Source organism: Monodon monoceros, unplaced genomic scaffold, assembly GCF_005190385.1.
Source record: "Monodon monoceros isolate NGI ecotype Baffin Bay Population unplaced genomic scaffold, NGI_Narwhal_1 Super_Scaffold_11, whole genome shotgun sequence".
NCBI lineage: Eukaryota > Metazoa > Chordata > Mammalia > Artiodactyla > Monodontidae > Monodon > Monodon monoceros.
Window position 1 is genome coordinate 66,472,397 of NW_021703767.1, and position 26,397 is coordinate 66,498,793.

General features: G+C 38.3%; 1 protein-coding gene and 1 non-coding gene across 3 annotated transcripts in view; one reads left to right on the plus strand and one right to left on the minus strand.

Moving 5' to 3' along the window:
* The window catches only part of GTF2E1 (general transcription factor IIE subunit 1), a 35,025-nt gene extending 12,155 nt beyond the window's left edge, over nucleotides 1-22,870 (plus strand). Inside the window, exons 3-5 of one of the 2 annotated variants that reach the window (XM_029215499.1) lie at nucleotides 13,289-13,490; nucleotides 16,527-16,768; nucleotides 21,079-22,820. In XM_029215499.1, coding sequence (XP_029071332.1) covers nucleotides 13,289-13,490; nucleotides 16,527-16,768; nucleotides 21,079-21,503 — 869 coding nt within the window. In that variant the 3' untranslated portion in view covers nucleotides 21,504-22,820. Of the gene's footprint in view, nucleotides 1-13,288; nucleotides 13,491-16,526; nucleotides 16,769-21,078 lie in introns of both variants that reach the window. The other variant, XM_029215500.1, reaches the window with a different exon arrangement.
* Nucleotides 378-514, minus strand: LOC114891352. The gene has a single exon (XR_003792464.1). It is a non-coding gene; the product is annotated as a small nucleolar RNA SNORA70 (small nucleolar RNA).
* Nucleotides 22,871-26,397: the final 3,527 nt, after the last annotated feature.

Here is a 26,397-nt window from a genome sequence, read left to right on the forward strand (position 1 = left end):
AGTAAGGAGGGGACAGTGCCAAAGCTCTCATGAGTGAGAGCCGTTTGTCCAGGAGACCACAACTAGGGATGTATTTGACCCCACAGCCATCTGGGATGAGCCGCTTTTCTGCCGCCATGTTTTCATATTCATCTGCATTAAACTTAGTAAGTCCCCAGTTTTTGGAGATGTGGATCTCCTGGTGGCCAGGGAACATGAACTTGGCCGTGAGTTGGGCCTCAGTCACGTGCTCCTTGTTCAGCTTGGTGTGGATGGATTTATGACTTGGCCAATGTGGACCCTAGCCACTGAGCCCTGGGGCTTTCCAAAGGCACTGTACATACTTGTCTGGAGTCCAGACTGGGGACAGCATCCAGACATGAATGTCCACCGGAAAGGGCTGTCTCCAAGGTCCCTTAGGGCAACCTGTATAAGCAACAGGCTGTACACTGCCCAGGAGGCTGTGTTTGTAGCCATTGCACACCAGGCCTCCACAGGGAAGGTGATTCTTTTTTTTTTTTTTTTTTTTTTGCAATACACGAGCCTCTCACTGTTGTGGCCTGTCCCGCTGCGGAGCACAGGCTCCAGACGCGCAGGCTCAGTGGCCATGGCTCATGGGCCTAGCCGCTCTGCGGCATGTGGGATCTTCTCGGACTAGGACACGAACCCGTGTCCCCTGCATCGGCAGGCGGACTCTCAACCACTGCGCCACCAGAGAAGCCCAGGGAAGGTGATTCTTAATTAAATATTTTGTTGTTATAACAGCTCTGGTTATTAATGCTTGACCAACTTATGTTAGTATTGTAAGGGTTTTTCAGAGCACTTATTACATTGGGTCTTTTTGTGTAATCAGTGTTTTCAGTGGGTATGCCATTTTCAGAGGGTTTTTTTAATCTTGTTTTTTAAGCAGTGGCTATAAGACAGCAAAGTGACAGTGTATTAGGATTCCAGAGCCATGGCTGGCTTCCAGCCTTGGGCTATGTTAGTAACTATTCCCTGGGCAAATCCTATAATCATTGTAGGCCTTTTTTAAGGATATGTAAAATGATAAGTTCAGTCTATTCTATACCATATATGGTTTCTTTCAACTCTAATTTCAAAGCACCCTTTGATTTGGAGAATAGTTGGCATTTTAAAAGTATAGAGAAGCTTGGGGATGTTTTATCACTGCTTTTAGAAGATAATGTTAGTCACTTTGGTTAATTTGAAATCCTAGGTTAGGAACTGAAACACCTTGTTATAGTAGTGTTCGTATAGAAAATATGCTATGTTGAATTAGGCCGTATTCAGAAACACGTTGTGGCATAATGGGGAATAATATTTAGGATTCTTGGCAGTCTTATTTTCCCAAGCTCTCCAGTTTACTCCCTTTCCTCATATATACATAATCTATAAAATATTCAGTGAGAGGGGAACCAACGTCCAAATTTGACTCCTAAGATATATACAGTGGTTGGATTTTTACAGAGTGGTAAAATTAATACCATATATTAGTGATGTGTCTTGAAGTTTGTTTCCTCTTTATTTCACTAAAATCCTAGTGATTCTAGTCCCAGTAACTTGGTTTTAACATGGAACTGTGAATTGTCTTCTGTTTTGTTTTGTTTTTCCTGGAAGCTTCTTGAGTGAGGGGAAGTAAAAAACATTTACTCAGATTTTTTTCATAGAATTGTCTAGAAACATTAAGCCATTATCTCTTTTTTTTTAAACATCTTTATTGGAGTATAATTGCTTTACAATGGTATGTTAGTTTCTGCTTTATAACAAAGTGAACCAGCTATACTTTTACATATATCCCCATATCTCCTCCCTCTTGCGTCTCCCTCCCACCCTCCCTGTCCCACCCCCTAGGTGGTCACAAAGCACTGAGCTGATCTCCCTGTGCTATGCGGCTGCTTCCCACTAGCTATCTATTTTACATTTGGTATTATATATAAGTCCATGCCACTCTCTCACTTCATAACAGCTTCCCCTGCCCCTTCCCGTGTCCTCAAATCCATTCTCTATGTCTGCGTCTTTATTTCTGTCCTGCCCCTAGGTTCTTCAAAACCGTTTTTTTTTTTTTAAGATTCCATATATATGTGTTAGCGTACGGTATTTATTTTTCTCTTTCTGACTTAACTTCACTCTGTATGAAAGACTCTAGGTCCATCCACCTCACTACAAATAACTCAATTTCGTTTCTTTTTATGGCTAGGTAATATTCCATTGTATATATGTGCCACATCTTTATCCATTCATCTGTCGATGGACAGTTAGGTTGCTTCCATGTCCTGGCTATTGTAAATACAGCTGCAATGAACGTTGTGGTACATAACTCTTTTTGAATTATAGTTTTCTCAGGGTATATGTCAAGTAGTGGGATTGCTGGGTCGTATGGTAGTTGTATTTTTAGTTTTTTAAGGACCCTCCATACTGTTCTCCATAGTGGCTGTATCAATTTACATTCCCATCAACAGTGTATTAGGGTTCCCTTTTCTCCACACCCTCTCCAGCATTTATTGTTTGTAGATTTTTAATGATGGCCATTCTGACCAGTGTGAGATGATACCCCATTGTAGTTTTGCTTTGCATTTCTCTAATGATTAATGATGTTGAGCATTCTTTCAAGTGTTTGTTGGCAATCTGTATATCTTCCTTGGAGAAATGTTTATTTAGGTCTTCTGCCCATTTTTGGATTGGGTTGTTTGTTTTTTTGTTATTGAGCTGCATGAGCTGCTTGTAAATTTTGGAGATTAATCCTTTGTCAGTTGCTTTATTTGTAAATATTTTCTCCCATTCTGAGGGTTGTCCTTTTGTCTTGTTTATGGTTTCCTTTGCTGTGCAAAAGCTTTGAAGTTTCATTAGGTCCCATTTGTTTATTTTTGTTTTTATCTCCATTTCTCTAGGAGGTGGGTCAGAAAGGATCTTGCTGTGATTTATGTCATAGAGTGTTCTGACTATGTTTTCCTCTAAGAGTTTGATAGTGTATGGCCTTACATTTAGGTCTTTAATCCATTTTGAGCTTATTTTTGTGTATGGTGTTAGAGAGTGCTCTAATTTCATTCTTTTACATGTATCCGTCCAGTTTTCCCAGCACCACTTATTGAAGAGGCTGTCTTTTCTCCATTGTATATTCTTCCCTCCTTTATCAAATATAAGGTGACCATATGTTCGTGGGTTAATCTCTGGGCTTTCTGTCCTGTTCCATTGATCTATATTTCTGTTTTTGTGCCAGTACCATACTGTCTTGATTAATGTAGCTTTGTACTATAGTGTGAAGTCAGGGAGCCTGATTCCTCCAGATCCGTTTTTCTTTCTCAAGATTGCTTTGGCTATTTGGGGTCTTTTGGGTTTCCATACAAATTGTGAAAGTTTTTGTTCTAGTTCTGTGAAAAATGCCAGTGGTAGTTTGATAGGGATTGCATTGAATCTGTAGATTGCTTTGGGTAGTAGAGTCATTTTCACAATGTTGATTCTTCCAATCCAAGAACATAGTATATCTCTCCATCTGTTTGTATCATCTTTAATTTCTTTCATCAGTGTCTTATAATTTTCTGCATACAGGTCTTTTGTCTCCTTAGGTAGGTTTATTCCTAGGTATTTTATTCTTTTTGTTACAATGGTAAATGGGAGTGTTTCCTTAATTTCTCTTTCAGATTTTTCATCATTAGTGTATAGGAATTCAGAGGATTTCTGTGCATTAATTTTGTATCCTGCTACTTTACCAAATTCATTGATTAGCTCTAGTAGTTTTCTCGTAGCATCTTTAGGATTCTCTAGCAAATAGTGACGGCTTTACTTCTTCTTTTCTGACTTGGATTCCTTTTATTTCTTTTTCTTCTCTGATTGCTGTGGCTAAAACTTCCCAAACTATATTGAATAATAGGGGTGAGAGTGGGCAACCTTGACTTGTTCCTGATCTTAGTGGAAATAGTTTCAGTTTTTCACCATTGAGGACGATGTTGGCTGTGGGTTTGTCATATATGGCCTTTATTATGTTGACGTAAGTTCCCTCTATGCCTACTTTCTGGAGGGTTTTTATCATAAATGGGTGTTGAATTTTGTCATAAGCTTTCTCTGCATCTATTGAGATGATCATATGGTTTTTCTCCTTCAATTTGTTAACATGGTGTATCACATTGATTGATTTGGGTATATTGAAGAATCCTTGTATTCCTGGGATAAACCCCACTTGGTCATGGTGTATGATCCTTTTAATGTGCTGTTGCATTCTGTTTGCTAGTATTTTGTTGAGGATTTTTGCATCTATGTTCATCAGTGATACCGATCTCTAATTTTCTTTTTTTGTGACATCTTTGTCTGGTTTTGGTATCAGGGTGATGGTGGCCTCGATAATTACCTTAAATGTAAATGGATTAAATGATCCAACCAAAAGACATAGACTGGCTGAATGGGTACAAAAACAAGGCCCATGTATATGTTGTCTACAAGAACCCCACTTCAGACCTAGGGATACATACAGACTGTAAGTGAGGGGATGGAAAAAGATATTCCATGCAAGTGGAAATCAGAAGAAAGCTGGAGTAGCAGTTCTCATATCAGACCAAATAGACTTTAAAACAAAGACTATTACAAGAGACAAAGAAGGACACTACATAATGATCAAGGGATCAATCCAAGAAGAAAATATAACAACTGTAAATATTTATGCACCCAACATAGGAGCACCTCAATACATAAGGCAAATGCTAACAGCCATAAAAGGAGAAATTGACAGTAACACAATCATAGTAGGGGAATTTAATACCCCACTTTTACCAATGGACACATCTTCCCAAATGAAAATAAATAAGGAAGCACAAGCTTTAAATGATACATTAAACAAGATGGACTTGATACTTATACGACGTTTCACCCCAAAACAACAGAATACACATTCTTCTCAAGTGCTCATGGAACATTCTCCAGGATAGATCACATTTTGGGTCACAAGTCAAGCTTTGGTAAATTTAAGAAAATTGAAATCGTATCACGTATCTTTTCTGACCACAACACTATGAGACTAGATATCAATTACAGGAAAAAAATCTGTAAAATATACAAACACATGGAGGCTAAACAATACCCTACTTAATAGCCAAGAGATCACTGAAGAAATCAAAGAGGAAATCAAAAAATACCTAGAAACTAATGACAATGAAAACACGACAACCCAAAACCTATGGGATGCAGCAAAAGCAGTTCTAAGAGGGAAGTTTATAGCAATACAATCCTACCTTAAGAAACAAGAAACATCTCAAATAAACAACCTAACCTTACACCTAAAGCAATTAGAGAAAAAAGAACAAAAAACCCCCAAAGTTAGCAGAAGGAAAGAAATCATAAAGATCAGATCAGAAATAAATGAAAAAGAAATGAAGGAAACGATAGCAAAGATCAATAAAACTAAAAGCTGGTTCTTTGAGAAGATAAACAAAATTGATAAACCATTAGCCAGACTCATCAAGAAGAAAAGGGAGAAGCCAAATCAATCGAATTAGAAATGAAAAAGGGGAAGTAACAACTGACACTGCAGAAATACAAAGGATCATGAGAGATTACTGCAAGCAACTATATGCCAATAAAATGGACAACCTGGAAGAAGTGGACAAAGTCTTCGAAATGCACAACCTTCTGAGAGTGAACCAGGAAGAAATAGAAAATATGAACAGACCAATCACAAACAGTGAAATTGAAACTGTGATTACAAATCTTGCAACTAAGAAAAGCCCAGGACCAGATGGCTTCACAGGCAAATTCTATTAAACATTTAGAGAAGAACCAACAGCTATCCTTCTCAAACTCTTCCAAAATATAGCAGGGGGAGGAACACTCCCAAACTCATTCTAGGAGGCCACCTGCTTTGTTTTTCTTTATTATACTTATCAACCCCTGATGTTATTTTTTGTCTTGACTACTCCCCAGTAGAATGTGAGCTCCAAAAAAGCAACTCAGAAGATGATTAGCAAGATTTAGGGAGGCAGAATGCGGGAAATCCTTGGTACGTTAATTGTGCCATGTTGGATTGAGAACTCTGCAGCAGGGAAAGTTTGACCCTGCCTGTTTCTTTGGCCAGCCTTGAGGACTTGGGCTGCAGCATGACTCCTGCTTCAGCACTGCAGCACCTGTAGCATATCAAAACAATTGGGCTTCTTTTATTTTGATTGATTGATTGATTTTTTTTTGGTAGGAAAATGGCTGAGTAATATTCCAGTTGCAATTAATATGTTTGACAAATCTTTGACAGTGAACTCTAGGCATTAGCTGATGACCTATTCATTGTGTATTTTGGAGCGAAGAAGGAAGAACCACAATCCAAGTAATATCTAATTATTTGGGGATTTGACCCATAATGTCCTCTTACCTTTTCCTCAGTTATGATAAATTTCCAAAGCATTTTCTTCTTGTTAAACTAAGGAGGAGAAACATTTTTTTCCAGTTTGGTTTTACCTGTATTTATTCATTGTTCCCTTGACTGAATACTCACATAATTAAAATGATGAGTAAACAGTTAAGTAGAAGACCTTGGCCAGCGTAATAGACACTACCTGAATTTTCTTTTTCTGTGTTTAGCAAAGGAAAGTGTTAAGTTTGAATTTTGTTGAACATTACTGTTCTGTTTTTTTTTCCTTTTGTTCCCAGTCCCTTCTCTCCCCTCCCCCATGTCTCTTGATTCCTTTCTATTTTTACATTTATTTTTATTTTTACATTTCTTATTTTGGGAGAAACTTAAAATTGTATGGCCCTCTTTCCCCTCACTGTCCCTCTTCTTTCCCTCTCATCCCAACAAGTAGGTCTCTATTTCTTTTCTCATTTTGGAGTAATAACTTCACTAAAAGAGTCCTGAGTCATAGAATTGGGACATTCATATACTACTGCATGGACAACCCTAAAATATAGTTTTGAAATATCTATTTTTAAAAGATCTTTTTTTCTCCCTATTTTCAATGCCTGGTAATTATCTACATCTGGATATATTTTAATCCTTCTTGCAAACCTGATACATTAAGACTCAGCTGAGTCAATGCCAGGCATGTGATGCACATTTAATGTTAAATAAATTTTTTGTTACAAATCCTCTCCTGTTCCATATTTTAAAAAATTAGAACCTATGCATATACATGGGAAAAGTTTGCTAAATTGTAGCTGGCAGGGATGATAGGAGGTTAGGAAAGGGATGTGTAATTCAGGATGGTATGGTGAATTTACTCTTGAATCAGAAAGATTTGTATTTGAATCCAGGCTTAATGATTTTTGCTTTTATGCTATGACCTGGTGAACTTAACTTCTCTGAGTCTTTATTCCCTCATATGTTAGATTTGAATAATACTGTTGCACAGACTTGGCTATGATGAATACGTGGGAATATTTGTAAAGTAGCTTTTTAAGTTTTTTTTGTGTGTGTTTGGTTTATGGGTGTGTATGATCAGACATATATGTTATCATTGAACTCTTCTTTTTCTCCTTATCTCATCATCTGTCAAGCTTTGCCTGAAGAATCTTTGTAGCCTTCATTTTCTCTCTGCTGCCACATTCTTTGATCTAGCTTGCATGTTCTCCCTTATGTGGCTTTTTGGTCTTATGTGTGGCAAGGGAAAAATGGTAAAGAGCTCTGAGTTTCAATTCCAGTTTCTTCTCTTATTGAATAGTGTATTCTGTGCAGTATAGTATAGTCCAGTTTCAAAAAGAGTTGGGATATTTATGATATTGATTACTTAACAGCAGCTCTCTACCAGGGGTATGCATTAGATTCCTTGTCTCCACATACCTTTCATCTCTATTAAACTTTAAGCGTCTGGATGACAGATTCTGTGTCTATATGTGTTACACTACTGCCCCCTCAGTAGAATGGTACTTCGTACAGTGTGTACTGAGCCCCATCTCCCTTTCAGATTTTGGGGAAATGGATTTGCATTTTTATAATGTTTAGTAAAATTTATAAAAAATGCTCCTGGTATGTTAAGCTAGTCTTAAGTCATTTTCCATAAAATGTAGAATTTCTTATTTTTCTCGGACTCCAGGTCTTTTGACAGGCTGCTTTCTTGTCTACAACTTGTGTTTTTATGATAAACATAAGACTCAGATGTCAGGCTAGCTTTTCTTCTTGTAATGTTTGCCAGACATGGTTGTTGTTGGAAGACAGTTCTCCATGGGTCTCTCACATGTCTTGTATGTTTTACAAGCAGAGATGCTACTGACTGCCTTTTTTCTAGACTGTATTTTTCAAGGAGGTTTATATAGTGAGCAGCCTTGGAAGAGAGTTATTGTTTCTCTCCAGAGCAAAAGGCAGGTTTGCTTACTATTCAGTATAATAAAAAAGTCTCCCTTCAGAGTGTGTTTACTTAGTGTCCAGCATGGTAAAGGTAGTATCACCCTACAGAGCAAAAGATAAGCATGTTTATGCCCATTATAAAAGGTTTGGGTTCCTAAGCTCAGGGTTTTTTTCATGGAACATGATCCACTGCATGTACAGTTGTCACCTGGCCATCTTTGTGTTACCCTATGGGAAATGGGACTCAGGGAACTGGCGCAAAACCTGATACTAGTACTGCTATTGCCATGAGTAATAAAGTTCTTTTCTCTAACCTGTAAGTCTTGTGTCTGTCTTCAGCATCTATAAAGCCGTGGTAGGATAATTTGTTAGTTTACGAGTAGGGTAAAATTTCAGACCCGTCACAGTTTTTGACAGTAATATGAAAGCCACTCTTTTCAGAACTGCAAAATGGGCCCTCTACAAGTAATTCTTGTTAAGCCTTAATCTACATTAAGCCTGGGTCTCTGGAAAGGTACCTAGATGAGGCTAGAACTCAGGTTCCTTATGACTATACTGTGTTTTCTCTTTTCTCCCTATTTTTTTCAATGAAACTAAATTTATTCAAGTTCAAGGACTATCATTCTGAAATCATCTTTCTATGAAATGATGTTAACAGTGATCTCTTTTTCTCTCTCTTTTCCCAAAATAAAAGCATTGCTATTTTATACAGTTGAGCTACACTGGCAAGTGTGTTGATTTGTTTACTTAACACTGAAGTTTGGAATGTATGTTATCTTCAAGAGAAAAATGGGGTAGTTGGGAGGACATTTCTTTTTAATTGGGTAACATGACAATCTCAATGATAAATAACCTAATAAACTAGGTAATAAAACATAATATGTTGATGGTGACAAATGTTAAGGAGAAAGAAAGGGAGGACAGGACAGTGTTGAAATTTTAGGTAATGTTGGCTACGGAAGCTCTCACGGAGGTGACTTGAGTAAAGGTCTGAAGTTAAGAGACGAGCCATTTAACTCTCTGGAGGAAAAGCATTCTGGGCAGAGGGAACAGCAAGTACAAAGGCTCTGCAGCAAAGTGTTCCTGGTACAAGACATTGAGGAGGCTGATTTGTAATGCTTTGAAGACATATAATGAGAGGATTATAGCGTTGCCCTTTGCTTAGCTATCTTTTTATTCTTCAACCAGAGCACTTACTTTTATGTTCAGGCACTTTTTCACTTGAGGAATGGGATTTCTTCCTTTAAAAATAATTTGAAAACTACTAAACTAGATAATTTTTCTTCTGCAGTATTCTGTAATTCTCCTTGATGGTCTCTGTAAGGGCTCATTTTTCAGCAGTCAACATAAGTCCCACATCTGTGTTTTTCAATTCAGCAGGTATTTGAGAGCTGTGTTAGACCTTACTTTACAGGCATACCTCGTTTTATTGTGCTTTGCTTTATTGCATTTCACAGATCATTGCATTTTTTACAAATTGAAATTTTTTGCAACCCTGCATTGAGCAAGTCTGTTGGTGCCATTTTTCCAGTAGCATTTGCTCATTTTATGTTTCTCTATCACATTTTGGTAATTCTCGCAATCTTTCAAGCTTTTTTGTTATCTTTGTTATGGTGATCTGTGGTTAGTGGTCAGTAACATCTTTGACGTTACTACCACAACTTGCTGAAGGCCCAGATGATGGTTAGCATTTTTTAGCAATAAAGTATTTTCTAATTAAGGTATGTACATTATTTTCTTAGACCTAATACTATTGCACACTTAATAGACCACAGTATAGTGTAAACATAACTTTTTCATGTACTGAAAACCCAAAAATTTTTGACTCGCTCTCACTTTATTGCGATATTTGCTTTATTGTGGTGATCTGGATCTGGACCTGCAATATATTTGAGGTATGCCTCTGTATGACTTATGTTTTAACTCCCACATGGATTATTTTCTTTATATTTCTGTTGAAGAGAAGAGACTGAGGCAGTCTGGAATAGTTAGAGAATACCCTAAGATAGCATACAGACTAACACCTCTCTAGCCAAGGTCTCTATTTACCCTTTGTTACTAAATATAAAGGCTGGCTTTCAATTCTTGTTGACCTTGAAAATTAGTGCCATACCATTTCCTCCTTGAAACGCCATCCTATCCCTCTGGCTGTACCATTTCTCTCTCTCAAGGATTCTTCTTTCCTTGGGTTTATACCTTGACTGTCCATGCTTCTTACTCCTTAATCTCTGGATACTCTGATCTACTTTATGGCTTCAGTTACTATCTATATGTTGTTGATTCTCATATCAAAATTTCTAGTCTTAAATTCCACTCTTGAGCTCTAAGCAGTTGTAATAAGTTGGCTTCTGACATATCCATTTTGATGGCCAGTGGGCAACATAGATTCAGATATCTAAAGCAAGGTATCTTTATTTATCTTTCTTCAAGAAAGGTATCTTTCTCCCACAAAGAAAAACAAACTTGTTCTTCCTCTTTCTTTATTTTGGTAAATAGTATTCTTGATCAGTTAAGCCAGAATATTTATGTTGATGCCCATTAGTCAAAGACCATCATGCCCACAGTGTACAAAATTGGGTTTGTTGATGCTTTCTGCAGCAAGAAAACCACACACCATAAGAAACCATGTATCTCAGCAAGGCTATGCTGAACAAACTTAGAGAATATGGGCTTTTGTTAGGTAATATTGGGGAGGATTCAGGGAATTGGTGGGAATTTGCTGTGGATTAGGTACTATCAAGAAGTGAGGGTAGGGCTTCCCTGGTGGCGCAGTGGTTGAGAGTCCGCCTGCCGATGCAGGGGACACAGGTTCGTGCCCCGGTCTGGGAAGATCCCACATGCCGTGGAGCGGCTTGGCCTGTGAGCCATGGCCGCTGAGCCTGCGCGTCCGGAGCCTGTGCTCCGCAACGGGAGAGGCCACAACAGTGAGGGGCCCGCGTGCCACAAAATAACAAAACAAAACAAAACAAAAGAAGAAGTGAGGGTAATTCTATGATTGGATATCTTAATAAATCTTATCCCAGAGGTGAGAAGACCAGGGTGAGGCTAAAACTGTAATTGGTAAAGAAGTAGCAGTCATTCGTGTTAGCTGGGTTTTTTTTGTGTGTGTGTGTGTGTGGTTGTGCAGAGATCTTGCTTTTGTCTATATTCAGACATTCAGATTGGCTTGGTTTTGCCTCACTTGCATCATGGTCTCAGAGGACCTTTTATCTGATGTTGGTGATCTGTGAGATTCCGTTTGGCAGAAAAGCATCACAGCCTAGCTATGAGTGCTAGGTTCCTTCTTAGCTATGAGGGGCTGCTTTTCTCTCTCTCACTTATTTGAAATAGATGTAAAAGATGAGGTAGTATATGGATAGCAGGAAGATGGATTAAGAGTGTTTAGACAGGGTATATGAACAAAGAATTTACTTGTGATTGGTTGTTTATGTGTGAGAGGCAGTAAAGAAACTTATTCTGTTTGAAATACATCAGTAGAATCTAGTGTTAATGTTGAAGCAGAGATGTCTAGTTTGTTTATTCCTTACTAGGGGAAGAGGGGTTGAGGGTGGGGTTATGTGTCAGTCATATATTGGGCTATTTAAAGCTAAATGTTTGCATACTTACTATGTGCCAGACATTAAGTGCTTGTGTGATCTCTTTTAATCTCTTGGGTTAATTGGGTTAGAAAGGAAGGATGCATATCCCTGGCATTGGGAATAAGAACCAAACTGGAGATCCAAGTGGGGCTAGTGGTGTTAAGTAATATTTAAGAGTGTGAGTTTCATCATAATAGATTGGGTTTGAATCCTGCCACCACCTCCCAATTAGTAATGATAAGATCTTGAGCAAGTTACTCAACCCCTTAGAACCTCTGTATTTTACAGATTTAAGTGGGCAATAATAATAATACTGTCTTCAGATGACTGGCGATAGTTGGTACTTAGTAAGCACTCGGTATACAATAGCTGCTTTTATTACTTTTCTCTTATTGGCTATGTGCCTTTGGACAAATCACAAAACTCAGATCCTCAGTTCTGACATCATTTTACAGGATTGGCATAGGGATCAAAAAGTGTAAATTGAAGTGCTTTAGAAAGAAAGCACTTATACAAATAAAATAAATGTTAATGTCTAGTATATTGTTTCTCAAGTGTTTGAATTTACTTGACAAGTAAAGGACTGTGGTAGGGTTATGGTGTTTTTGGATCAAGTTATACAGGTTCTTGAATGTTAGGATGAGAAATTTAGATTTGATGCTGTGGACTTTAGAAGTTCAGCCATCAGATAGACTTTAGAGCAGGGGGATGAGATGATTCAAATAGTGGTCTAGGAAACTTGGAATTGGAGAGGGAGAGCCTAAAGGTTCAAAGACCAGATTTAGGAAGCTAAATTTCAGGCTAAGTAATGGTAGCCCAGATTAGTGAAATAATAGTAGAAGTGAACAATCTGTGATGTTTCTAAGGAATTACTACAATATAATTATAAGTTGAATGTGAAGGCTGTAGAAATAACAATAAAGGCTTCTTGAACTTTAATTTTGGAAATGGATTGGTTAAAGTTATTTAGATGTAAATAGTTAATAAATTTGAAGAAATAACCTTGTTACAATGTACAGAATGACCAGAGACTTTTGGTTTTAGGTATTTATTTGGCTTTCCCCATGACATAGACTCAAATGTGTACTGTGCAAAAAGAAAACTGTTGGAAAAGGATACAGGTTTCAGTGGTAAGCTGTAAAGAATTTTATTTTAAGTTAAAGTAAGTATATGTATGTTAGAAATGTTGTGATTAAAATCTGTTTGCTGTGCTGCAGTGAGGGGTGAAATTACTTTGAAATGCTTCAAAAAATGATAGATGGATAGATATGTGATAAATCAAATATAGAAAAATGTTAATTGTAGAATCTCAGTGGTGGGCACATGGATGTTCACTGTAAACTTCTTTAATCTTTTCCATGTTTTTGAAAGTTTTAATAATAAAATGTTGGAGGAAGAGTGGAGATATAAACTGTTTGCTAAAGGCTAGTCTTGAGAATTTCTCTTCCCTGACCTGAGACTTTTGTTTTCTCTATAGGAACTTTCCGCTGTACTTTTTGCCATACAGAGGTAGAAGAAGATGAATCAGCAATGCCCAAAAAAGATGCACGCACACTTTTGGCAAGGTTTAATGAACAAATTGAGCCCATTTATGCTTTGCTTCGAGAGACAGAGGATGTGAACTTGGCCTATGAAATACTTGAGCCAGAACCCACAGAAATACCAGCCCTGAAACAGAGGTGAGTGTAGGCCCTGTGCTCTTACCAAGAACACTTTTAAGCTTGCCCTTGTTTTAACTACCTGTACTTTGGAGAGCAGGATTGGGTAAGTAATTTACCAGGAGACTAAAAACTATAAGATTATGTGGATTCTAAGCTCTGCCACACATGTCGTATTAACTTCTGCCTGTGATGAAATTTGTTTGTACTGAATGCAGAACAGTATGAGCCCTAGGCAAAAATCTTTAAATAGTCAGGTTTGACTTTTAAGTACTCAATCTGCTTGGGCCTACTGCAACTCATCCAATTGTTAGTTAGTCCTAAATTGGTTGTGCCTTTTGGGGATATCTGAATTTTCCTAGTCAAGTTCTGAAGCCTGAAGTTCTTTAAGGAATACAGCTTTCACTTTTTTTGTATGTTTGTTTTTGAAGTTTTTAACCACACATTTCTTGCCTTCCTTAGTTTTCAATGCAACTTTCTTGAAAGCGAAGTATAGTGGGTGTTACCTATGGGTTAATACTTCTTACTGTGGCTCCCTATTTCTGTCAGTGTACCCTAATTTTTGAATTGCAGAGGCAGCCTTAATTTTGCCATGCCATAAAAAGTGGTTTTTCTTCTTTGAAAAGTATAACTGAGAATTGAGGTCAGGGAGTACTCTCCTATTCTTCGCTTTTTCTTTCTTCTTCCCAGTTTCAAGCTGAGGGCTTTTAGAGTTTATACCCGTCTACTCCCTTCCATAGAACACAATAGTCCAAGTTGTAACTGTATAGATTTTGGGAGCACTCTTAGTATTTTGTGCCCTCTGGTACTGATGCTGCAGAAAAGCCAGTTCTGGGCAGTCCTGAGCAAACTGAGTTTCTTTTTGGTGGTTAAAAACAATCCAGTTATACAGAAGGTTTTGTATCTGTACAAGTTATTGTGAATTTTCTTTTCTAGCATCTGTGTCAGTTAGGATACCTTTATCTGTGATAACAGAAAACCAACTAGAAGTAGCTTCAACAGTAAGAAAAACTTTCTAGCATGACCAGAAGTCCTTAGGTAGCACAATTCAGAATTAATTCCACAGCTCAGTTACATCTTCAAGGATCTAGATTTGTTCCATACTTACTCTGCCGAACTTGGCCTGTTGGTTTTCCTCTTGGCACCACCAGGGGAGCTAGCCTAAGGTGGTCATGTCTTTCTAGGTATCACATTTAGATGAAAATGTTCAAGCACAGAAAATTGGACCATCCCTTCCTTGTGTCCTGTTTTAAGATGGAAAAAAGCTGTAACATAAGACTTTAAAATATAGTAAGACAAATAGATAGATTGGGTACAGAGAAGTGGCCTCGTAGGCCTAGACTTAGAGTGGGCCAGCAAATAACTGAGGAAAAAGCTATAAGCAAGAGTGATTTACAAAGCAGCCCTGGTACAGCTAAAGGCAGTAGTTACAAGGCATGGATTAAGTGACCAGATCAGCATGGTTTGTACAACTAGAGAGGGTGCATTTTTTTGATAGAAAATGTGGCAGTGGGTCTGTAGATATCCAGAGGCAGAACGGGAGGGAGGGATGGGATGAACCCACGATTACCTCCAGAGGTTGGTCAGAAACACAGTATTCTCAGGGAGAGATGTAATGGGCCAGTCAGATACATGGATACGTCAGAGAAATCTCAACTAAACATGAGACAAAACTCAAGTAGATGTGAGTGGGCCCAGGAAGAAATGAGGAGCAATGGAGTAAGCAGATATGACATAGGACCAAAGAGAAGGAAAAACAGTGAATGGCTTCTGAGAGAGAGAACTGATACAGAACTTAAAGATAAATGAAGAAGTATTGCTTAGGCTCAGAATGAGACAGCCCACTACACAGGAGACAATCCAGGATTCATGGAAAAGATTTAGGAAAAATGGCAGAGAGTAAAGGAGAAACATAGGGCCAAGAGAAGCAGACACAGAAAGGAACACAGCAAAAGGTATGGAGAAAGATACAGAACAGGTACTAAATAAGCAGGTAGTTCATGAAATATGAAGATAGTTTGTGCAATAAAAGAGCTGTCTAAACAGAAAGGGAGGGACAGTCATACCTAGAACTTGATGCAGAAAAGCATCAGTAGCAGGCAAAGAAAGACAAGGTGTGAGCTTAGACACACAGAAAATCAGGTATATTCAAAAGAATGTGGAGCACATTGAAAGTGAAATGATCAGATAAAACGGGGAGCAGCAGAAAGGCTGAAAACTCATAGAGATGAGGAAACGTTAAGTGACTAGAGAAAGATAAGGAATGATCCAACCTGGAACAGACTAAGAAGATCATGGATAGTAGAAGTAAGAGGCAAAAAAAAATAGACTCAGAAACAGATCATGGTTGCTGTGGGGTAGAAATAATGGTTGGGCCTGGATTTGGAGAGTCAGCATAGGTGCAGAGATGGACAGATACAACTTGAAAAGAAGCTGATCTCTGCATAAAGATTTGCCTTTATTTGGTGAGTCGCAGAATATTAATTCTGAGTTGAAGTCTGGCTTTGTAGAATACTATTCTAGCTTCTCAGCACACAAGAGAAAGGGAAAAGCCCACAGAACTACTTTGAATTCTTCTGGGTTGAGCTGAGAGCATGCTTTTTAAAATATAACATGTGTTTTGTTTTGTTTGGGGTTTTTGTTTTGTTTTTAAACAAAATACTCATCAAAGATGTTACTGGGAGAGATTTTTACCAGACTAGTGTCTTTAAGTGGATTATGTCACTATTTCATTCTCCCCTCTCTCTAAGTAGACTTATTTAAACATCTTAATCTGTACAACCTCAATCATTTATATACACCTAATGCATTTATATACACCAGAGGATTCAGTGTTTGAGAAACTTAAATATAAATATGATGGGTTGTTCTAACCAATGTAACTTTCACCCTGTGGTGTAAGAGCGGATTTTCCAGAATTATGAAAGCATGTGTGCATGATTGCTAGATAGAATTTATATGTAATTCTTCGGTAACTACTTCCCCAGCTGCCCTTCTTTTCTAGCACCAAGACTTCAAGTTTTCTTCTTCCCTTCCTCCTCTAATCTTGTTATATAGCAAGGACCGTGCAGCAACTGCTGCTGCAGCTGCTGGCCTGGCAGGTGGGCACCACCGGGAAGCATGGGCCACCAAGGGTCCCTCTTATGAGGACTTATACACTCAGAATGTTGTCATTAACATGGATGACCAAGAAGATCTTCATCGAGCCTCACTGGAGGGGAAATCTGCCAAAGAGAGACCTATTTGGTTAAGAGAGAGCACTGTCCAAGGAGCATATAGTTCTGAAGAGATGAAGGAAGGTAAGAGTAGAAGAAGTAAGATGAATATGTCTTGGGTATGGTAGAAAATGAACTTGACCTAGGAAATCACCTGGGCAATTCTTAGTTTTATTGGAAACCCACTGTGTCTGTTTTGTAAAACAATTGCATTATAGCAGGAAGTAAATTGAGCAATAAGCATTAAAACCAACCAGTATACTTGTATTAAACTTCAACTTAGTTGAAAAAACAGACAGCTTTTTAAATTTCCATTTTAGATTTAAGAAATTGGCATTTTTTTATGTTAATTTCTTGAAAAAGTACTCTTGTGTTCAAAGTGGCCAAATTCATTTCTTCTTTAATCTTCTGTTGCCCTAACTTGCATGCATTTTTGTTTCTTTGAATTAGGAGCCATAACTATATACTAGTTATGTTGTCTCCTCATAAATACCAAGGAGATGCGCTACTTGAAATATATAAAAAGATACCAAATGAGTAAAGACAAGGATTCTCACCATCCAAGAAGATTGGCAAAACTTTATACTAGAAGATTTTGGAAATCTCTGTGAGCCCTGAAGGGTTAAGAATTATATAATAATCAGAAGCTTGAGAACTGCACGATTTTACTTTTTAAATGTTAGTCTCAAATTACTGGATTCAGAGACTTTGGGTGATGATGGTTTAGGTAGATGGTTTAGGACTAGGTTTAGGGAGACTAAAACTGGATAAGTATTGCTCAGAAACTGGGAAACAGAGGTGAAAGAGGGAGTCTGTCCCTCTGGTTAGATTTCATCAGCATTAGAACCTACCCGTCCCTATTCCTAGGTTATGTATCATTACTAACATATCACTTGAGTCTGTTTCTTTAATACTAAAGAATCATCAGTAATTAAAAACCACTTGTTTTTTGACTTTTTTTTCTAAACTCTTTTCCTTTCATAATTAGCATTTCTTTACTGTGTATGCTAAGAATTGTAAAAGTAGTGTGGAGTTGGGTAGTCATGGTAAAAGCAGATGTGTGATTCTCTAGTGTGATTCTCTTTGGTGTTTTAATTCCAACCAGAAAAAAGTTTTCCTTGGCAATCATACTTTACTCTCCCTCCTTCCCACTGATTACCTTGGCTATGAGGTTTAGTTATTTTGGTGCATATTGGTTTAGATTACATAGTAGTTAGGCTGTCAACTATTTAATAGGTTCGTTTTCCCCAGCTTGGCTTCTTGCCTGTTCTTGAAGCAACCAAGCCTTTTTTTCTGTGAACTTAGGAACAAAATTGAATGAAATAAAACTATTGTTAGCAAGTTTTTTGTATACAGCAAGTTTTTTTGTATATTGTATACAGTTAGGCTCATATATTTAACAGTCAATGTTTATAATTCCTAGAATGGTACAACTTGAATCATAAGGGCTTTAAATAAGTCATCTAGTCTACCCTGTTCCCTTTTGTGACTATTTCCTTCTATGTATAAAATAGGATATGCTTTTATGTCTAAATTTGTCTTCGTTAGGTTTTATTATAGTTGAATAGGCTCTATCCAGTGAATGTGTGAAGTGAGTCTTATTTGTCCTACACTTAATTTTCCTCAGAGTTCAAGTTATTTTAACATCTTTCAGAATTTTATAGACTTCAATCATGTCCTTATTACTCTACTGAAAGTTCTAATTCCTTTTGATTCTACTTTCCTTACAAAGGATTCTCTTCCCCCAAGCCATCTCCACCTACAGTTTTTGTCTTATTTTAATTATCTTTTTCTGGACCATCTCCAATTGTAATATACTTTACTTGAGACCTAGTGACTAGAGCAATACATGTTATTTATGCATGAATTTATCATTAATTATTTGAGTTTTATCTCAAATATCCTTCTAGTTTTTACATGACAGTTTATTGCTTTGCTTCTGGAAGCATATTAAGACCAATAACTTTAGAATTATGTGCAGAGATTTTTTTCAGACCCTCTCCTGCCCTTTATTTGATAACTTGGATAAGGTTTTTTAGTATATTTTAGATTATTTTTCTATAGGCAGATTTTCTTACACTTGCCAATATTGAAATAGATCTGCCACTTTTCTGCCCACTTATACAACCTTCAGCTCTTCCTATATTTTTTTGCTATCAGTTTGGCCTTTAAGAACCCAGAATTGCTTAGCATCATCAGTGAACTTGACAGTTTCCCAGGATACATCTTCGTAATTTGTAACTCTATTAAATAAGACTGCTCCTAGAACTAGTGTTTCTACCTTACCATCTAGAGATTTGTTCATTTATCCTTATTTTTTGTTTTCTGTCTTCATCTGTAACAGAATAATTCCGTTTTTGGCTAAATCTCTCAAGAAACTTGTCAGAAATCTTTCAGATATGACTTCATTTAATTTACAAAACTAAATTGCTTTTCCTCTAATTTTATATTTACTTTAAGCATTATTCAAAATACTATGTTGGTAATATTAAGGTATTTGGAAAATTAGAAGTGTATAAGTCTTAGAGACTTGCATACATTCCTTGTCTTTTTTTCCTTTTGAAATACTGCATTAGTAACAAGGGCTCTAAGGAGGAGGTTCAGCCTTTGGCACTATTTTAAAATGGTTAAGTTTGATTTTAACCCTCACTTTTACATCCATGTTATCAAAAGCCTGTTTTCTCTGATCTAAACTTTTAACTTCTCAATTCCTGTTTCCCTTTCTCTCTCTTATGTGCCCAATATCTTATCTCAGGAGTTCTATACTTTCTAAAATGTCCAGGGTTACAACTAATTTATTCTAATATGTTAATGAGAAGATGCTTTCACTTCATCCATGGCCAGAATTGGTCATTTCTGGGTCTTCTCTTGATAATAAGTAACACTAATCTAAGTGCCAGGCCTTCACAAATATTCACTTAATACCCACAATAATCCAGTGAGGTAGATACTGTTTTTCCCCCTTTTTGTACTTGAGAAAATTGAAGCAGAAAAAGATGAAGTAACTTGGCCAAAATCATACAGCTAAAAGTGTTAAGAGTCAGGATTTGAATCAAGGAGTCAGGTTTCAATCAACATTTTAAATTCTTTTATGTATTTAAATGGCATTATATTTTGTATTATTTTCAGAATATAAATGTTTTTCTTAAATTCTTCACCTGTAATATGTACACAAAATGATAGGAGGTGTGTGGTGGGAGAAGTTTCATTTCTGATACTAGATTCCTAGATAAACAGTTCAAAGTACACTTAATTTGCTTCAGGAAAATAAAACTGCCATTTATTTACTCATTCATCAAATATTTATTCAGTGCCTAACAAGCAATAGGCACTATTCTGGATGCATGGGATATATCACTGAATAAAAAAGGTAAATATCTGCTGTGGAGAACCTACAGCTGTGGAAAGTAGGTGACAAAGACAATAGACATAAATTATTATGTTAGAAAATAAATGCTATGGGGAAGAAAATAGAGCATTGGGAATATAGAGGTAGGGATGAATTGAAAGAAGGTGAAATCTGAGTGAAGACATGAAAGATGCAAGGGGGTATGGATACCGAGAGGAGAAATATCCCAGGCAAAGGAAACTGTCAGTGCAAAGGCCCTGAGGTAGGAGTGTGTGTGTGGTGTGTACAGGGAATACCATGGAGGCCACTGTGACAGGAGCAGAATGATGAAGGGATAAGTAGGTGGGCAGGAGGAGTTCAGATGACGTAGGACTTTATATGCCATTGTAAGGCCTTTGGCTTTTACTCTGAGCAAGATGAGCCATATTTTGATGTCCTATTATGCCAACTACAAAATTGGTCCTTCATAGACATTATTTCATTTTCTTATCCAGAGCCCTAGAAGACAAATGCTTTTATTATCCCATCTTACAGAAAAAGGTACCAAAGTTTAGAGACTTAAATAACTTGTCTAAAGTGTTACAGCTTACATGTGGAAGAACCAGGATTCAGATCCAAGCCATATATTTCTTAAAACCCATGTACAGTTGACCCTTCAACAGTGCAGGGATTAATCTGAGTATAACTTAAATTCATGGTTTCTCCACCTCCATGGATTCAACCAACCATGGATCATGTAGTACTGTAGTATTTACTATTGGAAAAAAAAAAAATCCATGTATACGTGGACCTGCACAGTTCAAACCCACGTTGTTCAAGGGTCAACTGTACTTAACCATTATGCTACTTAAGTTCCAGTTTGTGAGAAACATTTTGAATATCTTGTGGACAGTAGCTCAAAAAATGGAACCAGTGAAGTCTGTGTTATTTTATAATATTATCCTATATTTAAATATAATATATTAAAATATTATGTATTTTGTTACTTATAAAGGAATGCCTTTTATGTTTAAGGGTATTGACTTTCTGGTTTTTTTCCTTCCAGGTGGCTTAGATATAGACTCGTTTCAGGAGCGTGAGGAAGGCCGTGCGGGGCCAGATGATAACGAGGAGGTCATGCGAGCACTGCTCATTCATGAGAAGAAGACCCCCTCTGCCACAGCAGGCTCAGTGGGGGCGGCTGCTCCCGTGACCACTGCCAATGGCAGTGACTCTGAGAGTGAGACCAGTGAGTCAGACGATGACTCTCCACCCTGTGCGGCAGCTGTGGCTGCACATCATGGGGAAGAGGATGAGGAAGATGATGAATTTGAGGAAGTAGCAGATGACCCCATTGTCATGGTGGCTGGCCGTCCGTTCTCCTACAGCGAAGTGAGCCAGAAGCCAGAGCTGGTGGCCCAAATGACACCAGATGAAAAGGAAGCGTACATAGCAATGGGACAACGCATGTTTGAGGACCTCTTTGAGTGAGCTTTCCCTACCTTTTCCTCCTTTCTCTAATGTGCATTTCAAAAAGAAATTCCCTACCTTTGAAGAAAAGTGTTCAGTGGCCTTCTGCCTCTCTTGATGTAAATCAACTGTTAATCTTGTGCAAAGAGTAATGGGAGAGAGAGAAAGTTTGATTTTTATGCCAGAAACTTCTCCACGAGGTAGGCTGGCTATAAGCATACCCTTTCCTATTACTACAGTATTAATATTTTGCTGTATTTCCTTATCTCACCTTTTTTCTTTCCCTTTTAAGACACATTTTTCTCCTTTCTGAAATGAGTGAGAGAAGTCTAAAGGTAAATTCTTCATGTCTGCCTGTAGAAGCCCACTTTGATAGGTTACAGTAATTCATTGATCACATCCTTTTTATTTATTCTGACCAAGCATTCCAAAAAGCTCCTGATATTGCTGCCAACCAAGCAGCTTGGCAACAGGCAAATCATTGATGAAGGAAATAAAAACATCTTAAAGCTTCATATTGCTTCACAGTTTAGGATGGAGTCAATATGTAAGGGGAGGTGGGAGTGTGTGTGGAAGAAGGATGGTTATGCGTAAATCTCATGATTAATATCTAAACCAAAATTGGTGTCTTTAGAACTGAATTGACTGACAGATATTATTGTTGTGCATAATGCCTTTTGGTTTGTATGTTAGATAATAGAAAACAGAAAGTGTGTTTGGTAAGCCCTTAGGAAGAAATTAGAGAAAAAACACAGACTTAGGATAAGGAGTCCATGTAAGGGGTTGAAGAGTGGAGAGCATTGGGAACAGTACCCTTTAACATTGTCTGAGTTTGTGCTGATTTGGAAATCCTTTATATAAAGCTGAGACTGGTCCCCTTCTTTTTCAGTTCTTCCACAGTGCTATAAATTGTTTAAAGAGGCCATTCCAGCAGAAATCAGCATATAACAATTGATTACTCCTCTCTCTTTTTTTTTTCTCTCAACATTATTGATGACCTTGTCTCTTTTGATTCTTGTCAGGAATGGTATTTTAGAGTGCATCCAGTATATCATTGAGCATTGTAACCTCAAGGAAAATACTTTATTTTTGGTTCTGATATGTAGTATGGTATTATTCCTTAAGGCAGAACTTTAAAGAACTTTCATACAAAGGTCTACAACAATTGTATTTTTTATAATATTTTCCCTTGCATTGTCATTTTAAGTATTTATCATTTTATAGTACATGTGTAAAGTTGAGATAGATTTTAAACATCTGAGCCTTGTATAAAGTAATGGTTCATTTACCTGGGTTGTATTATGACTGAATATTGACAATAAATCTATTTTATACTGACTGAAATTTGTTAATCTAGCTCTGTAACATCTTTACATAATTAAAATGAATACTCTTCCCATTTAAAAAAAAAGTGTTTCAGAATATTTTCTCTTATTGGTCATGTTTCAAATAATAGATGCAATTTTATGTAGCCTAAACTTCTTCTGGCAATAAGTTGCCTCAAGAATGACTTTATGGGAGGAGCTTCAAGATGGCAGAAGAGTAAGACGTGGAGATCACCTTCCTCCCCACAAATACATCAGAAATACATCTACATGTGGAACAACTCCTACAGAACACCTACTAAATGCTGGCGGAAGACCTCAGACCTCCTGAAAGGCAAGAAACTCCCCATGTACCTGGGAAGGGTAAAAGAAAAAAGAGAAAACAGAGACAAAGAATAGGGACAGGACCTGCACCAGTGGGAGGGAGCTGTGAAGGAGGAAAGGTTTCCACACACTAGGAAGCCCCTTCATGGGCGGAGACTACAGGTGGTGGAGGGGGGAGCTTCAGAGCCATGGAGGAGAGCACAGCCACAGGGGTGCAGAGGGCAAAGTGGAGAGATTCCCGCACAGAGGATCGGTGCCGGCTAGCAGTCACCAGCCCGAGAGGCTTGTCTGCGCCCCCGCCAGGGCGGGCGGGGACTGGGAGCTGAGGCTTGGGCTTCAGTCGGATCCCAGGGACAGGACTGGGGCTGGCGGCGTGAACACAGCCTGAAGCGGGCTAGTGCACCACAGCTAGCCGGGAGGGAGTCTGGGAAAAAGTCTGGACCTGCCGAAGAGATGAGACTTTTTCTTGCCTTTTTGTTTCCTGGTGCACGAGGAGTGGGGATTAAGAGTGCCACTTAAAGGAACTCCAGAGATGGGCGTGAGCCACGGCTATCAGTGCAAACCCGAGACGGGCATGGGACGCTAAGGCTGCTGCTGTAGCTACCAAGAAGCCTGTGTGCAAGCACACGTCACTATCCACACCTCCCCTCCCAGGAGCCTGCGCAGCCCACCACTGCCAGGGTCCCGTGATCCAGGGACAACTTCCCCGGGAGGACACATGGCGCGCCTCAGGCTGGTGCAATGTCACGCTGGCCTCTGCCACTGCAGGCTCGCCCCACATCCGAAACCCTCCCTCCCACCCCCACCCCCCGGCCTGACTGAGCCAGAGCCCCCGAATCAGCTGCTCCTTTAACCCCGTCCTGTCTGAGCAAAGAACAGATGCCCTCAGGTGACCTACCTGCAGAGGCGGGTCCAAATCCAAAGCTGAACCCCAGGAGCTGAGCGAACAAAGAAGAGAAAGGGAAATTTCTCCCAGCAGCTCAGGAGCAGTGGATTAAATCTCCACAATCAACTTGACGTACCCTGCACCTGTGGAAAACATGAATAGACAACGAATCATCCCAAATTGAGGAGGCTTTGGGAGCAACGATATATATATATTTTTTCCCTTTTTCTCTTTTTGTGAGTGTGTATGTGTATGCTTCTGTGTGTGATTTTGTCTGTATAGCTTTGCTTTTACCATTTGTCCTAGGGTTCTGTCCATCCATTTTTTTTTTAATTAAAAAATTTTTTTCTTAATTTTTTTTAATAACTTTATTTTATCTTCTTTTTTCTTTCTTTCTTTTTTTTCTCCCTTTTATTTTGAGCTTTGTGGAGGACAGCCTCTTGGTGCTCCAGCCAGGCATCAGGGCTGTGCCACTGAGGTGGGAGAGCCAAGTTCAGGACACTGGTGCACAAGAGGCCTCCCAGCTCCACTAATATCAAATGGCGATAATCTCCCAGAGACCTCATCTCAAAGCCAAGACCCACCTCCACTCAACGACCAGCAAGCTACAGTGCTGGACACCCTATGTGAAACAACTAGCAAGGAAGGAACACAACCCCATCCATTAGCAGAGAGGCTACCTAAAATCATACTAAGGCCACAGACACCCCAAAATACACCACCAGACGTGGACCTACCCACCAGAAAGACAAAATCCAGCCTCATCCACCAGAACCCAGGCACTAGTCCCCTCCACCAGGAAGCCTACACAACCCACTGAACCAAACTTAGCCACTGGGGACAGACACCAGAAACAATGGAAACTACAAACCTGCAAGACTGCGAAAAGGAGACCCCAAACACAGTAAGTTAAGCAAAACGAGAAAACAGAGAAACAGATGAAGGAGCAAGGCAAACACCCACCAGACCTAACAAATGAAGAGGTAATAGGCACTCTACCTGAAAAAGAATTCAGAATAATGATAGTAAAGATGATCCAAAATCTTGGAAATAGAATGGAAAAAATACAAGAAATGTTTAACAAGGACCTAGGAGAACTAAAGAGCAAACAAACAGTGATGAACAACACAATAAATGAAACTTAAAATTCTCTAGAAGGAATCAATAGCAGAATAACTGAGGCAGAAGAATGGATAAGTGACGTGGAAGATAAAATAGTGGAAATAACTACTGCAGAGCAGAATAAAGAAAAAAGAATGAAAAGAACTGAGGACAGTCTCAGAGACCTCTGGGACAACATTAAACGCATCAACATTCGAATTATAGGGGTCCCAGAAGAAGAAGAGAAAAAGAAAGGGACTGAGAAAATATTTGAAGAGATTATAGTAGAAAACTTCCCTAATATGGGAAAGGAAATAGTTAATCAAGTCCAGGAGGCACAGACAGTCCCATAGAGGATAAGTCCAAGGAAAAACACGCCAAGACACATAGTAATCAAACTATTAAAAATTAAATAAAAAGAACAAATATTAAAAGCAGCAAGGGAAAGACAACAAATAACACATAAGGGAATCCCCATGAGGTTAACAGCTGATCTTTCAGCAGAAACTCTGCAGGCCAGAAGGGAGCGGCAGGACATATTTAGAGTGATGAAGGAGAAAAACCTACAACCAAGATTACTCTACCCAGCAAGGATCCCATTCAGATTTGACGGAGAAATTAAAACCTTTACAGACAAGCAAAAGCTAAGAGAATTCAGCACCACCAAACCAGCTTTACAACAAATGCTAAAGGAACTTCTCTAGACAGGAAACACAAGCGGAGGAAAAGACCTACAAAAATAAACCCCAAACAATTAAGAAAATGGTAATAGGAACATACATATCGATAATTACCTTAAATGTAAATGGATTAAATGCTCCCACCAAAAGACATAGATTGGCTGAATGGACACAAAAACAAGACCTGTGTATATGCTATCTACAAGAGAACCACTTCAGACCTAGGGACACATACAGACTGAAAGTGAGGGGATGGAAAAAGATATTCCATGCAAATGGAAATCAAAAGAAAGCTGGAGTAGCAATTCTCATATCAGACAAAATAGACTTTAAAACAAAGACTATTACAAGAGATAAAAAAGGACACTACATAATGATCAAGGGATCAATCCAAGAAGAAGATATAACAATTGTAAATATTTACGCACCCAACATAGGAGCACCTCAGCACATAAGGCAAAAAGTAACAGCCATAAAAGGGGAAATTGACAGTGACACAATTATAGTAGGGGACTTTAACACACCACTTTCACCAATGGACAGATCATCCAAAATGAAAATAAATAAACACAAGCTTTAAATGATACATTTAACAAGAT